Here is a 17,099-nt window from a genome sequence, read left to right as displayed (position 1 = left end):
GGTCTGTGTAGCAGGGCAGAAATTCAGGAGAAGTCCCAAGTAAAGCACACAAAAATTCAGAGGTTTCTGGTGTGTGTGTATTTATAGTTGGGGGGGGGGTTGTTTGTTGATTTTGGGAGTGGGGGGTGGTACAATCAAAATAACACAAACCAGCAAAGTTTTTGGCCATATTCCCTTCACGCAGCTGAACCATGTTTAAACTTAAAACAAACAAACCGTTAAAACAGGCCTGCTCATGTGTCTCCAGAATATCATTGTTGTGGGCTTCCCCTCTCCCCCCCACTAAAGAAGTGCTAAAGTTACATGTTGTTACCCTGGCTCTTGGAATATAGATGAAACAGTTGTTTGCTAATACCTTAGAAGTGGTACATCAAATGCAGTGTTATTGGAGGAGCTGTGGAAGCCAAGTGCGTGTGATAGATTAAACCCACAAAGTTGCAGTTACTTGAGTACCTATTATAAAGGGGCAAAGCCTTCTTATGGAACTCAGAAACTGGCCTAATAATGTGGATTATATCCCCTCTCTACAAATTGCTAAACAGAACTGTGAAAAAATTATCTGGAAGAGGCTCATGGGGCAAATAGGATTTGCTACACATCATCTGAACTTATCATAGGGTTTGAATATTGTTTCATTACACCCTGTGGCAAAGAGTTTACTGCAATTTACTGTGTTATTTTCATTCCAATTGTATACAATTATTTGTTAATTTCTCCACTTGTATCATTCATCCTTGAATTGTTAATACCTTTTCATAGACACACTGTCTTTTGTGTAAACTATAGGGCTGTAATATTGCTGCAGAATAATTTGTTTCAGTGGGAGTGTCCCTTTATTGTAAAATGCCCAGATTGATATCCTCATTTCTGGAACAGGTAAATGCCCCCTCTCTCTTAAGTTCAGGTTTATACTTCTGAACCCATGATGTCCACTTGTTTTACTAGTTTATGGTATTATTGTACCCTTACGGAGCCCTGTGAAGGGGGATGCTCACCACTGGCACCACCTACTTGTCAGGTAGGGGTGTGACAGGCTGTCTTCCTCCTGGGTACCCCTCTTTCCTACTACTGCTCTGCACTGTGGTGGTCAGTTCTTCCAGTGATTCTGCCATCCGGCCAGGTCACGTATTCAAGTCTGTCCTGTTTGGGGTATGTATAAAGGGGTATGTATAACAATTGGGGAAGTCTTCAGGATTAACCAGGAGGCCTCAGGGCTCCTCCCCTGGGTCAGGATCTCCTATCATGTCTTTAGAATCTTCTCCCCCCAACTAGGTTCCCTGCATCAAGGTAAGCCAGTGTAGCATTCTTTCTCTTTAGGGGTTGATAGGGGAGCCTGGGCCCACCCTCTCCACTGGGATCCAGAGGTAGGCAGCTAAATCCTGCACCCGCAGGTGCTATGGGGCAGCCTCTCTAGACCACTTCCTAACAGTCCCCTCTCTTCCCACAAGGTAAAGTAAAGAACAAAAACATAAAGATAAAATCTCTGATCTTCAGAGAGTCACAGGTGCCTGCTTTGTAGGCTTGGCCAGGCCTGCGGCAGCAAGACCACTTCTGACACTCTCAGGAGCTCAGCGTGGAGGTCAGCTCACTTCCAGTGTCTGTCTGTCTGCCAATGAGCCACTCTGCTTCCCCTTTTAAGCAGCTCTTTAACCCCTTCCTTTCCAGTGCAGGGTTTGTACACTCTTCACAAGCCCCTTTCATTCTAAAGGATCCCAAGGGGCTTCACAAACTATGTAAAGTACATACAGAATGACTAAAATGCTGCCTCGTTGTAACAAGGACTGCATGCTGTACAACAGTACAGGAATGGAAAATGCTGGCCAAGGACACAGAACACCCCTGTTTCTTTTGTAATCAACAGTATACCCCAACCATCGCTGATTGCAGCCTACTGTGTAGTAAACAATCACAGCAACGATAGTAAAGACCCATATGAAGTGGAGAGGTCTACATTAAAAAGTCAACCAAAGTTACCCCAATTAATTCCTATTCTGCCATAAGTAAGGGCTTGTCAGCTGCACTGCTATAGCTCTTTAGCAGAGATGCTCCTATGCCAATGGGAGAGCTTCTTCCACAGCATAGTTAATTCACCTCCCGGAGAGGCAATAGCTGTGTTGATGAGCACTGTCTACGCAGAGGATTAGGTCAGTATAAATACGTTGCTCAGGGTGTGGATTTTTCACACCTCTGAGCAACATAGTTATACCGATATAGATCTGTAGTGTACACCTGGCCTGAAGGTCTGAACAGTTACTTCTTGTGCTCCTATGTGGTAAGTACATACTAGCTTTTAAATGGCAACCAGTGTGTAATGTAAACCCACATGAGAGGAGCAGTAGAGTCCCATTGGCCCCACCCAGAATTCCTTCTGATTGCTGGATTAAGGAATGACATACAAATACAGTAATTCCTCACTTAAAGTCGTCCCGGTTAACGTTGTTTCAGTGTTACGTTGCTGATCAATTAGGGAACATGCTCGTTTAAAGTTGCGCAATGCTCCCTTATAATGCCGTTTGGCAGCTGCCTGCTTTGTCCACTGCTTGCAGGAAGAGCAGCCCGTTGCAGCTAGCTGGTGGGTGCTTGGAACCAGGGTGGACCAGCAGCTCCCCATTCCCCTAAGTTCCCTGTGCAGCAGCCACCCAGCAGGCTATCAATTGCCTGCAGTTCAGCTATCCCTCTCCCATTGCCATGTGCTGCTTCTGCCCTCTGCCTTGGAACCTCCTGCTTGCTGTGTGTGGAGAGTGGGGGTGGGGGGGAAGAAGGGGGCTAATGTCAGGATGTCTCCCTCCCCTCTGCTCCTGCACTCCGCTTACCCCATCTTCCATAGAGCAGGGGGGGACACACGACAGGGCTCAGGACGGAGGGCTCTTCCTGGCAGCAGCTGCAGTCTCAGCTTGCTGATCTACTTAAAAAGGCAGTATACTTAAGAGTTGGGTCAGTGTACTTAAAGGGGCAATGCACATCTCTCTCTCTCACACACACACGGTGTGTGTCTCTGTCTCCCATGCTGTCTCCCCTCCCTCCATTCGTGCTGCCTTGTAGAGTGTGAGGCTACATTAACAAGAATGAGTTAACCCTTGAGGGTTCAGCCAATTGCTAGTTCATCATTTAGCAGTAAGGCATTCCGTGGGAAGTATCTCACCCTCTGACTTCACCACCTCAACCAAGCTTCACAATCATCATCACAGTGCACCAGTATTAAATTAAAAAGAAAAGGAGTGCTTGTGGGACCTTAGAGACTAACAAATTTATTTGAGCATAAGCTTTCGTGAGCTACAGCTCACTTCATCGGATGCTTATGCTCAAATACATTTGTTAGTCTCTAAGGTGCCACAAGTACTCCTTTTCTTTTTGCGAATACAGACTAACACGGCTGCTACTCTGAAACCAGTATTAAATTGTTTGTTTAAAACTGATACTGTGTGTGTGTGTGTGTGTGTGTGTGTCTAATATAGTCTTTTGTCTGGTGAAAAAAATTTCCCTAGAACCTAACCCCCCCTATTTACATTAATTCTTATGGGGAAATTGGATTCGCTTAACATCGTTTCACTTAAAGTTGCATTTTTCAGGAACATAACTACAGCGTTAAGTGATGAGTTACTGTACAGAATAAAAGGACAAGCCTTGCCCCAAAGAGCTTGCAGTATAAATGCAACAATGGGTGTAACAAACAGTGAAAATAAGCAGAAAAGGGATGAAAAGGGAACAATAAGAAGATTTCTTTACACATGCCAGTTATTCTCACAGCTAGACAGTTTCGAATAAGGGGTTTTGTTTTGTTAACTATAAGATAGACAGAACAAGGAGTAATGGTCTCAAGTTGCAGTGGGGGAGGTTTAGGTTGCATATTAGGAAAAACAATTTCACTAGGAGGGTGGTGAAGCACTGGAACACGTTACCTAGCGAGGTGGTGGAATCTCCTTCCTTTGAGGTTTTTAAGGTCAGGCTTGATAAAGCTCTGGCTGGGATGATTTAGTTGGAGATTGGTCCTGCTTTGAGCAGGGGGTTGTACTAGATGACCTCCTGAGGTCCCTTCCAACCCTGGTATTCTATGATTCTATGATATGTGTAACACACAAATGAAATAAATACTGGAAGTCCCTGCCAACCACCTAGCTGTTTCTATTTGGGAAAATACTGTAGGCATCACAGCAGAAATTGGTCTGGAAGAGGGATTTGAAGTAGCACAGGGTGGTGACACTATGGGTTAGTTCAGGAAGGACATTCCGTACGTAAGGGATGGCATAGAAGAAAGCACAAAGATGCCTGTGGGAGAAGTTGACCAATAGGTGATGGAGACTGGCTTTCTTTATTCAGAATGTAGATGCTACTTACAAAAGCAACCAAAAATGGTTGTAGCATAAATATTGTGCAGTCTGCCTTCTGTATCCCCTGGTTACCATCCATAGACTGTATTGAAAGTCCTAGAAAGAAATGATAGGATGATTGGTTAATGTAGTGTGATGTATATCAGTTTTAATAGACATAAATATATTCGAATTCAAAACTTTTAGCTTATAATTTGCAGTTCTTTTTCAGTTCTGAATAAGCTTAGTTAAAATTAGCCTTTTAAAAAGTTGTTGTCTGTTTTTCTGTACATTGAGCCTGAATTTCCTCCAACGTTTTTCAGTGTACATCAGGAGTACCTCCATTTATTTAAGTCAACTGATTTTACAGCAATGTATTTGGAGGAATTAAAAAATAATCACGTGTGTTAAGCCGTTGTAGTTATTTTTGTTAGGTTATCCCAATGATGAGAGAAGTTGTTTAATGTGAGAAGACGTAAACTTGAAACATTACATAAATATTGAAAACTTTCCCAGTATATTCGCTTGTTGCTTTGTTGAAAATAAGATAATTTTCTGACAGTAGATTTGAAACTTCATTCTTAAAAAAGAGCCCCAAAACATATAAGTATTGTTACTAATATAATTCTAAGAACATTCATATAATCTAATTGATGTTTTATGAACCTCTTGAAAATGTGTTCTACCCACCTAACTATTCCTACCACATATAAGGATAGCATTAGAAAGAGCCCAGATCAGCAGCCTTGGCAGCCTTTGCAACCCAGCACCTTAAGCTTCAAATTTAGCATATTCAGCAGGGTACTTTAGGGTACACAGCCTCAGTACATGAAATTTGATATCTTTGATGTGTGGGCCCAGCAGAAAAAAATTCTGTGTTCTCAATTCTCCCTCTCACAGAAAAGCAGAATTGCTGAGTATATTGCTGGTGGAGTGATCTGCCTGACCAGACATTTGTAGGTGCCTGGACGTGTGTGGAGACTCCCGTCTCAGTTAACAAGAGACCGATTTTGGCCATTAATAGTTTGTGTGAATTTTTAATTTCAAATTTTTAATACACATCTTCAACTTTGTCAATTCATGTGTATATTTTAATTGTAATACCCAGAATCAGCAACTGGTGTCTATATGTGTATAATGACAGGTTTCATAGTAGCAGCCGTGTTAGTCTGTATTCGCAAAAAGAAAAGGAGTATTTGTGGCACCTTAGAGACTAACCAATTTATTTGAGCATAAGCTTCCGTGAGCTACAGCTCACTTCATCAGATGCATAAAAGTGGAAAATGCAGTGAGGATGTTTTTATACACACAGACCATGAAAAAATGGGTGTTTATCACTTCAAAAGGTTTTCTCCCCCCACCCCACTCTCCTGCTGGTAATAGCTTATCTAAAGTGATCACTCTCCTTACAATGTGTATGATAATCAAGGTGGGCCATTTCCAGCACAAATCCAGGTTTTCTCTCCCCCCACCCCACTCTCCTGCTGGTAATAGCTTATCTAAAGTGATCACTCTCCTTACCATGTGTATGATAATCAAGGTGGGCCATTTCCAGCACAAATCCGGGGTTTAACAAGAACGTCTGAGGAACGGGGGGGGGGGAGGGGTTGGAAAAACAAGGGGAAATAGATTACCTTGCATAAATGACTTAGCCACTCCCAGTCTCTATTCAAGCCTAAGTTAATTGTATCCAATTTGCAAATGAATTCCAATTCAGCAGTCTCTCGCTGGACTCTGGTTTTGAAGTTTTTCTGTTGTAATATCGCAACTTTCATGTCTGTAGTCGCATGACCAGAGAGATTGAAGTGTTCTCCAACTGGTTTATGAATGTTATAATTCTTGACATCTGATTTGTGTCCATTTATTTTTTACGTAGAGACTGTCCAGTTTGCCCAATGTACATGGCAGAGAGGCATTGCTTGCACATGATGGCATATATCACATTGGTAGATGTGCAGGTGAACGAGCCTCTGATAGTGTGGCTGATGTTATTAGGCCCTGTGATGGTGTCCCCTGAATAGATATGTGGGCACAGTTGGCAATGGGCTTTGTTGCAAGGATAGGTTCTTGGGTTAGTGGTTCTGTTGTGTGGTATGTAGTTGCTGGTGAGTATTTGCTTCAGGTTGGGGGGCTGTCTGTAGGCAAGGACTGGTCTGTCTCCCAAGATTTGTGAGAGTGATGGGGGGGTCGATAGGTTGTAGATCCTTGATAATGTGTTGGAGGGGTTTTAGTTGGGGGCTGAAGGTGACGGCTAGTGGCGTTCTGTTATTTTCTTTGTTAGACCTGTCCTGTAGTAGGTGACTTCTAGGTATTCTTCTGGCTCTGTCAATCTGTTCCTTCACTTCCGCAGGTGGGTATTGTAGTTGTAAGAATGCTTGATAGAGATCTTGTAGGTGTTTGTCTCTGTCTGAGGAGATTATCGGGGATAGTGTTCCTGACAGCTTGTAGTCCATCTTTGTGTGAAATGTTGGTTGGGGGAGAGAAAACCTGGATTTGTGCTGGAAATGGCCCACCTTGATTATCATACACATTGTAAGGAGAGTGATCACTTTAGATAAGCTATTACCAGCAGGAGAGTGGGGTTGGGTGGGAAAACCTTTTGAAGTGATAAACACCCATTTTTTCATGGTCTGTGTGTATAAAAACATCCTCACTGCATTTTCCACTTTTATGCATCCGATGAAGTGAGCTGTAGCTCACGAAAGCTTATGCTCAAATAAATTGGTTAGTCTCTAAGGTGCCACAAGTACTCCTTTTCTATATGTGTATGTGGCCATGGTTTCTTGCAATTACATGGAGATAGATTATATCCTGTCACTTTAGCAAGACAAGAATTGTTATTCCTAACTTCCCTTCTTATATGTTGGAGCAGTGAAAGATTGTATTCATATAAAATTTGTCACTTAAAGAGAAATGTAAATATAGATATGCTCTGTTTATGATTATAATATAATTTCTTAGAGAAGGCTGTAACATCAAGTTATCGTAACTACAGCTGAAGATCACTATTTCATTCCTTGAATGAATTGAATTTGTCATTGAATTTATCACCAGACCAATGCAGTCATATTGCATTTTCAAAATTACATAAGTGACTTGAAAATTAAATCACAGCTCACAGGTTCTTTCTTTTCACACACTCTTAGTAATAGTTAGCAGGGCCTATTTTTAGATATACTTTGATAATAGATGCGCCAAGGACAGCAGATTTAGCAAATAAATATAGCTTTTTTCCTTCCTTTCCTTAAATTGATAACAAATTGGATAAGGACTTGCGATATATACATATAGGATTGTTTTTCAGGGCAAGTTATATGAATATAAACTTTGTAGTAGTTTAAAATCTGGAGATGGACAAACCTTAAGAAGTGTGAGGTTTTGTGAATTCCTCGTGCTGTTGTGGGGGTTCACAAAACTAGTTCGAGTTCCTCAACTCTGTTTTCTACTGATGGGGAGCCTGAGCTGGTGTACAATTTATATTAAGGAAAGAACAGCTTCCAAAAGCTCCACTAGAATTTTTCTTCCCCCTCTCTGCTGTTTATCCAGTCTTTCTCTCTCTGCTCGCTGCTTCAGTTTTACTCTGGTTTTCTAGAACTCATTTCAGCAGGAAGTTGTTCAGGCAGAGTTTTGCAAGTTCCAGAAGGGGTTGGCTCTTTAAATAGATAATGGATACAGTAAATGCGAACAAATTTTTTGAAGGGATATTAAAAACCTTATTCTTCAGGGTTAAGCCAATCTCCAATTATTACAGATCAGGATAAGTTGTGAGGGCATCTGCCTACTGTCTACACCTTCTTCTGAAGCATCTGGTACTGGCCACTATCTGCACAGTATACTGGTCTAGATAGAGTGAAGGTCTGATTCAATGTGACAACTCCTGTGTTCAGCAGGTTGTTTCCCTCTCTGTCCATGCTCTTCTCATTTTCAGTCTTCTTTCAGTGGAATGTCACATAATTCTGAGTCAAACGTTTGAACTCAGTGTTTAAGTGCATTCAAAATTAAGCAAAATCAGTTTGACCACATCTGTTAAAAATGGTGTTATTTTGTCACATATTACATGGAGGACCTTTTTATTGCTATGCAGCTCAAGTAATATGAGAAATGTGATTTCTTCTTTGTAGTTAATTACAAGTCAGTTGTTATAATAAAATATATTTCATAAAGAGCGTAGACTGAATTACAGTGGTTGGGATTCATTTTGAAATCATTTTCTTACATGGTATTCCTTTACAAAAATTCTTTTGTACAGATAAAATATGTACAACAACTTTTAAGTTTCCTTTCATCTTTTTTTTTGCAGTGATCTCAGTGAAAATCAAATTCAAGCAGTTCCAAGGAAGGCTTTCCGTGGGGCCGTAGATATTAAAAATCTGTAAGTAGTTTCCTATTGACTTTTATATTTTGATGGTTATATTTTACTTGCACATTGTCTTTGTTTTATCAGATGTTTTTCTCTTTAAACACCTTTTGTAGCAACTGTTGAGAGAGTCTCTTCCTGAAAATCAAGAGCTTTATTGTTGTTTTAGCAAAAGTATTTAATACATTTGAACATCCTAGAATTTCTTTTCACCAAATCCAAATGGTTAAAAAGGAATTAAAGCTGTCAAAACAATATATTTATTTTCTTATGGTAACCTGGGTTTCATATCTGGTCTTCAGGCCTTTTTCAGGGTATGTCTATACTACCCGCCAAATCGGTGGGCAGCGATGGATCGAGCGGGGGTTGATTTATCGCATCTAGTCTAGACGCGATAAATCCACCCCCAAGCGCTCTCCCGTCGACTCCTGTACTCCAGCACCACGAGAGGCGCAGGCAGAGTCAACGGGGGAGTGGCAGCAGTCGACTCACCATAGTGAAGACACCTCAGTGAGTAGGTCTAAGTATGTTGACTTCAGCTACTTTATTCACGTAGCTGAAGTTGCACAACTTAGATCGATTTCCCCCCTCCTGCCCCCCCTGCCCAGTGTAGACCAGGCCTCAGTGTTTTAATGGAAAATGAAAATATGAGCTGTCTTTTCTGACTATAACTATTTCTTGTGAAAATTCGTTCTGCTTAGGGTCTAGAGGGCTGCCTTTTATTTAATCTTGTTAAAGAGAAAGATTGAAATAATTGTATTAACCAATCCACTAGAATACATATCTACTTTTTATCTGACTACTTCTCTCACACAGTTTTTCTTTCATGGTAAAGCAAGTCCTTTGTACGGGATTGGTGACCATCTTTCTTGAGACATGGTAGCCCCATAACTCGTGCAATTTTTCATGGCTCCTAAATGTGGAATTTTGTCAGGTCTAAGACAACAAATTTGTGACTTCTGCACTTACCATTCGCCAGTTGTGAGTGAATAAATTGCCTTTCATTCTATTAAAGACAGCAATAGTAAAACAGGACTTTTCAAAGCCCTCTTGTGGATTCCCCTCTGGATACAATTTTCTTCATTTGTTGTTCTGCCTGTAACAAGCAGTTTCTGAAAAGAAATGTTGCTCAAATTAAATGTGGGAGGAGGGAGGCTAAAAAGCAAAGCAAATAATGGTGGAACACTGCGTAGCTTGTAATGGGACATCCTGAGACCAGGAAGGGAAACAAGTTTGTATGCTAATCTAAAGCTTTCTGCATCTGGTATCAGGCTAGCAAATTAAGTGGGCCTGTTGGATTAAACAGTTCTTGCGTGATTTCATGTCTAGAGCTTCAGCTTCAGAAAAGGGTACAGGAATGTTCTTTGAGTCTGTTTACAGAGATTAGATTGGATTTGTGCTGGAAATGGCCCAACTTGATTATCATAACACATTGTAAGGAGAGTGATCACTTTAGATAAGCTATTACCAGCAGGAGAATGGGGTGGGAGGAGGTATTTTTTCATGCTTTGTGTGTATAAAAAGATCTTCTACACTTTCCACAGTATGCATCCGATGAAGTGAGCTGTAGCTCACAAAAGCTTATGCTCAAATAAATTGGTTAGTCTCTAAGGTGCCACAAGTACTCCTTTTCTTTTTTCAAATATCTCTGCCTCCCTGACCCTAACAGTCATCCTACTCCAGGGTCTGCGCAATCTTTTTTGTGCACCATCCTCCTTATCTCACTTTGGCAATCTCTGTAGACCCTTTTTCTTTAAGAGCATCAAGCTCCTGTAGCCTCTATAGTGGCCTATCATCTCCTGTATTCTTCATTGTGCTTAGGTGTGTAGGAGAGCATCATCTAGCGAGAATATTATGATACTGCAATGACTTAATGGCATGAAACATATTCAGAAAGACATATAATTGTATTTCTGTTTATAAAAAGGTGATACTGGTGATTTTCCATCACCTCACAGTGAGACTGTGGCTAGAATAAACAGCCACCTCTCTCGATGACACATAGGAGAGAGGTGGCTGTTTATTCTAGGGAGGCAAATGAATTTTGTAAACTAATTTCTGTACTCCTCAAGCTTCTTTTATTCAGCTGAATGTGAGCTCTATCATAGTCTTGTAAAGTTACTAGAAAGTTTAAAGCAGAGAATTGGGCCTATTGATTATGATTCTTGACTCATGTTTTTATATTTAAAAATATTCATGTTGAAGTTTCACTCTGCATTAAAATCTGAGATTAAATCTGAGGCAAGCCCTACCCCCCTTATGTAAATGTTGCTCAAGGTGTGTTGGTTTGTGTTTTGAGTTTTAATTTTTGGCATTTTGATGCCATTATTATTTCAAGTCTAAGAAAATTTTTGCTACCACTAGAGGGCAATATTTCTCTGAATGATCCTTTGCATAAGAAAATTGTTATGGCTCTAAAAAGAACTTTGAATAGTAATGAGTCTGCATCAATGGAAACTTTCTAATGTGGGGGTGAGATTTAAGAATGCCAGAAATATCCCAGTACATTGTAATTTAGACTCCAGTTTCCTGCGTGACATAGGACAGGACTACCTCTAGGATTCAACAAAGGTTTAGGGTATGTATTCTAGTGTGGTAGCCGGCAGAGCAGTTTGCCTAAGGTTCTGGTATTCAAATCACTTATAATCACTCTGTACACACCAATAACAATGTTTAAAGCCTTTCCTCTTTTGGGGATAATCCATGCAAAGCTATCAGCAAGGTCCTAACAATACCAAAAAGTCCAAAGCCTCTTTGTAGCACCAAAATTCTGAATTTCAGAATGGACACCATAGATTGCTTTCTTTTCTTGTGGTCCAAAAAAGAATATTTTCTCAGATCTTTGACACTAGTAGAACAAAAGGAAATATCAAAAAGTTTTCCACAGAAATACCTATACATCATCTGACTAGACAATGACAGTATCTCTTTGCCATCTCGTAGTGGAATGTATATCATTGGGTTGGGTGGTCTCTGTGTAACTTGTGATAACAGACGAGTTCTAGCATTTATTAAATTAAATCTTGTATCCAGAAAATGGATGCCCTCCACACCTCTTTGGAGACTTGAGAAAGAGAGGCAGAGTTTAAAACCACTATCTCCTATCCATAGAAGTAATATCTGTCAAGATCAGATAGATAGCAAACACTGTATTCTGTTTGATTGTCCAAAAAAAGTCAGGAAACAGCTGACCAATCGGCAGTTTAGAAAGATTGAACTAATTTGCAAACAAAAGCTGTTACAAAATAGAGTGGTTAAAATCCATTTTCTATCCATCGATTCAGGTGATTATCTAATATACAACCACCAAAGTACTTGCATCGCCTCATTGAGTATTATTGTCACCAATACTTAAGGTTTGTTCTAATCTCAGCATTTCCGATGTATTACTCTGACCTTTGGTCTGGCCATGACGTTAAGAATCTTCATCAAAATTATAGTGGTGATAGTAGCAGAGATAAGGAATAAAGTAAAAGTAGGAATCTGATATTGGGACAATTTGCTAATTCAAACTACATTATGTCTAGAATTTATTCTTAAACTACAGTTGATGTTCATCAAACGCACTAGCACTTTATTTAGCCAGGAGTCAAGAGACAGAACAGCCTGGCAAGGCATTTCAGTGCAGTCAAATAATGGCCTTCCAATCTTCCACAAGAGTGAGCAAAATAAAACAAAAGTTTGGTCAGCTCAGCTAGATGGGAGCATTCTTCTTTGTGCAAGTAATATCTTTCTTGGGTCTTTCTGGTTTCTTGCCTCAGAGTTAGCTCCTGTGTAGAGTACACTCCAGAGCCCTCTTGCACCTTCTACAAAGAAGGAGTTCAGTTTCCACAGAACTTGAACAAAATCATCCTTACCAGGACAATCTCAAGCTTTCTTTAATATTATGCATAAGATATCACCATTTTCAGAGGACTTGAGAGCCGGAATTGCTAGTGTATTCTGACAGACGTCAATCTCTGGGGATAGCTAGTTCACCTACATCACCAACTCAGACATTAAATCTGACCAGGTCAGAGATATGTGTTTACAGAAACATCTTAGAAAAAAGAGCAGTATTGGAGGCTCAGAACAGGTTTTGTTGGACTCTGAAATGTATGAAGTTCTCAGGGACAATTCAGCGGTGCTATAATGGAAACTATTAAAATGTCAGTATTTACTAACATTTACCACAATTATGATTGACCTCTCCTGTCCTAAGTAGAGGGGGAAATGGTGGTCATCTTGGACAATACTGGATGATAACTCTTGGTAAATGCTGACTTTTTAATGGCACCCACTGCTTCCATACTAAACAAACAAGGTGCACCCGGAGTCAGCCCATACGAAAGGAACCATTAAAGGTCCTATGTTGGGCCCCCCAAAAATATTTAGATATGTATATCTCCCTTATCTGGAGAAACCCTCCTAAACAATTGATGATTTCAGTAGACCGAAGATTCAGTCCAGGGAATGGTTGTTACATTCTGATTTGTTCAACGTGACACAAGTGGTGACAGATGCCAAAGACAGCTCTGTTTGCATCAGAAATCAGTCACTGATTGCTTGGGCCTGTTCTTCAGTGGTGGTGTTGGGCCATGTTGTCTGAAAGGCAAAGAGTGACTAGACATAGTCTATACTGGTTTTCCCAGACAGGCCTCCCAGTACCTGGTATGCCAGCAATTCAAATGGCAGGGGACGGTGTGCTGCTTTTCTCTCAAAGGCTGAATTTTCCTCTTCAGGAGGACTGCCTTCACCCATGTGAAGAACACCCTTATCAATATTGTTGCTCTTAGCTACAATCATTGATGTTATGCTTCAGTTTAGGTGATCCATGTTGTCAAGCCACCATATCTGGATCCAACTGTTGGAAACAGAGAAAGTTTGGTTTCTGTTTTGAGAACCATCAGTGTACTTTGACCTCTGAATCTTCCCTCTTTAACGTACGTATTTTTTCAGGAGGGAATACAAAAGTTCTTAATGCTGTTAATTCATCTAGTGCCCTTTTGGTTGAGATAAGATCCAGGGTTGTCTAGATTCTTATATGGCAATCATCACTGTAGTACAGAGGTGGGCAAACTACAACCCATGGGCCACATCCAGCCCATGGGACCATCGTGCCTGGCCCCTGAGCTCCCAACCTGGGAGGCTAGTCCCTGGCCCCTCCCCCACTGTTCCCTCTCCCCCGCAGCCTCAATGCGCTGCACCGCCAGTGCTCTGGCCCGCTGCTCCTGCTGGGCAGTGTGGCGACGTGGCTGGCTCTGGTAGAGTAAGGGGGTGGGGAGCAGGGAGTCCCAGGGGGCAGACAGGGAGCAGAGGGCAGTTGGATGGGGCGGTGTTTCTCGGGGGGGGGGGCGGTCAGGGAATGGGGAACAGAGGGGGACTGTATAGGCGTGGGAGTCCTGGGGGGCTTGTTAGGGGCCGGGGGTGTGGATAGGGGTCGGGGCCATCAGGGGACAGGGACCGGGGTGGGGGGGGGTGTTGGATAGGTGTGCAGGTCCCAGCGGGCCTGTTAGGGGGTGGGGGTGTGGATAGGGACCGGGGCAGTCAGGGACCAAGGAGGGGTTGGATAGGCATGGGAGTCCCAGGGGGCCTGTCAGGGGGCGGGGGTGTGGATAGGGGCTGGGGCAGTCAGGAGACAGGGAGAAGGGGTGGTTGGATAGGGGGTGGGGTTCTGGGAGTGGGCAGTCAGGGGACAAGGAGCGGGGGGGGGTTGGATGGGTGTGGGGTTCTGAGGCAGTCAAGGGGCGGGAAGTGGGAGGGGGCAGATCGGGGGGTGGGCGCCAGGCTGTTTGAGGAGACACAGCATTCCCTACACGGCCCTCCATATAGTTTTGCAACCCCGATGTGACCCTCAGGCCAAAAAGTTTGCCCACCCCTGCTGTAGTATCTGAGCACCTTACATATATTAATGGAATTTTCCTCACAAAGCTGATGAAGAAGAAAAGTATTATCCCCATTTTACAAAGGAGGGAACTGAGGTACAAAATGATTAAGTGACTGTGTATGCAAAATGTCACAGGAATTCTGTGTCAGAGGTAAGAATTGAACTTAGACCTTCTGAATCCCAGGTCAGTGTCTTCACTGCATACTCCTGGGGGAATTCTGTGCCAAAAAATTAACAATTCTGCACACAATATTTTTAAATTCTGCAAAATTCTGCATATTTGAATTGTCAAAATAATGCAATATAGTCACACTGGTTTCAGTTATTTTGGTAATTAATTAAACTACAATACAGTGGATGGAGAATGGGAGTGGGGAGCACTGGAGAAAATCCCCAATCCCCCTTGCCTAATAGTAATGTAGCTAGTAATGAGCCTTTATTTCGAGTTATTAGTCAACAAATATATGCAGCTATATGCTCAATGTTACATCATAGGCAACTGAAGAGCAAGTGAGAGTGACTGAGGAATTAAACCCACAATGTATATTGGCTACTGTCTAGCTCCAGAAAGGTCAGTAGCAAACAGGTCATGGAGCACATTTTGATAGGAAATTTTTTCAGTCAAAAAATTTAGACCAGTTCTAATCACTAAAGCACCATAAGCATTTATAAAGCCATATTATCCTTTATACCATAATGGCAATGTAAAGGAGCCTTAAAATTTTTACACCTGTTTTATACTTCTGGGGGAATTCACAAAGACAATGGGAACAATTAACTAAGCAGGCAGGCTGCTACATTCTGTTCTGCCTCAGGGGACAGAGCCTACCTACCCCTCAGAAACACCTTGAAGCCCCGCCCCTCCATGCCAAGCGTGCTGCAGTTTCGAGCAAGAGGGATTGAGTGTGTATGTCTCTCTCGTGCACAACTGCCCCTCCCCCCCCCCCCGGCTGTGATTGAACCGTGCGCTGCCAGGGAGGGCATATGACCACTCTCGTGGCTTCCCTTTGCTTCCCTGTCAGAAATCATTTTTCTACAGGGAAACAAAGAAATCTGTGTGGGACATGAATTCTGAACATGTGGAGTGACACAAAATTACCCCAGGAGTAACTGCAAAGCCATCTCTCTTAATCTTGTGTGACCCGACTCCCTGTTAGTGCAGTTCGTAGAGGCAGCCACCTTAATTCACCCTCATGTCTGTAGTATTGCTCCATCTAAGGACACACATTCTCACTTCCAGCTCTCTCTGAACTTCCTTTTTCAGCCCCTTGCCACTATTTCCTCTCTTTCCTGCCTTTTTCTTAGTAGATTTCTTTTGTGCTCTTTTTCTGAAACCCTCCTTACCTAAAAAGAAAAGGAAAGCTTATGCTCAAATAAATTTGTTAGTCTCTAAGGTGCCACAAGTACTCCTTTTCTTTTTGCGAATACAGACTAACATGGCTGCTACTCTGAAACCTCCTTACCTAGTTATTCTTCAGGACAAGGTGACATTGAGTAGAGGAGTCTAGTGATATATGAAAGTGGGTCCAAGTCCATTAAAAACAGTGGATAAAGGCAGTAAAACACAGTTGGCAAAGGTTGTTCTGCCTGTCCATGGAGTACGACAGACTTGGACACCCATGTTTCTAGTGACACCCTTTAGCTGGCACATCCTACTGGCTGGTTGTCTCAAGAAATAAGGCAGTCTGAACTTTTTCATCCCTGCTGCATATAATATAGCTCCCTCCAGCTTTTCCCCCCATATACTCTAGTATTTTATAATTTAGTGTTGGCTTTATTGACTCCATCTGGTCTGACATGGCATGTGAAGGGTGCCGAAATACTAAGTCTGTGTGCCTGTTGTTTCTGCTGCAGGAGTATCACCCCCATGTGGAATAATCTCAGTGTACTATATGTGTATTGATATAGGCTCATATGCCACATTTTTCTTAATAACATCATCGTAGTTTATATATGCCATAGCTTGATTTTAAAGTGCTCTAATCAAGTTTGTTTTAGTATGTAGTCAGGGCTGGCCTTACCATGAGGCGAACTGAGGTGGCCACCTCAGGTGCCAGACTGTGTGGGGGAAGGGGGCCACTAGGACCCAGAGTGTAGAAAATTGTGTCTGCTGCTGGTGCATATGTATTCTCTCTGCTCTAGATGCACAGAGATGATGGAGTGCTGTGCTGGAGGAAGGAGGGCACAAGAGACATAACTGGCAGGCAGGAGAAAAGGTGAGAGGGAATAACAGAAACCAGCAGGAGCTGCAGGGGGAGAGAGGTGGAGGAGCCTCTTATGTACCTCTCTAGGACTCCCAGGAGTCTGGACTGATTAACACCAGCTTCTCAGGGAGCTTCCTGTTTCCTGCTGCTTCCCTGAACCCACTTGAGGAGAACAGGCAGTCAGCTGAAGTAGTAGGAGCCAGTTAGGCTCTTAAGATGCGGAAATCTTCCCTCAGGCCCTGCTACCAGCCTGCTTATTTCTCCCCTTCAATTGAGTGTTGAGAGCCACTATAGCTGGCACAGAACAGCAGTCATGAGTGAAAGAAGAAAACGCCCCTCTGGGGCAGCATTCAGAAAAAGAAAGA

General features: G+C 42.3%; 1 protein-coding gene across 7 annotated transcripts in view; it reads left to right on the top strand.

The window, feature by feature from the left end:
* Positions 1-17,099, top strand: part of SLIT2 (slit guidance ligand 2) — a 419,356-nt gene that overhangs the window by 231,958 nt on the left and 170,299 nt on the right. For all 7 annotated transcript variants that reach the window (XM_074951617.1, XM_074951610.1, XM_074951615.1 and 4 more), the window contains exon 5: positions 8,608-8,679. In XM_074951617.1, coding sequence (XP_074807718.1) covers positions 8,608-8,679 — 72 coding nt within the window. The remainder of the gene's footprint in view (positions 1-8,607; positions 8,680-17,099) is intronic.

This window comes from Natator depressus, chromosome 4 (genome assembly GCF_965152275.1).
Source record: "Natator depressus isolate rNatDep1 chromosome 4, rNatDep2.hap1, whole genome shotgun sequence".
NCBI lineage: Eukaryota > Metazoa > Chordata > Testudines > Cheloniidae > Natator > Natator depressus.
This window is presented reverse-complemented; position numbering and strand designations above follow the sequence as displayed.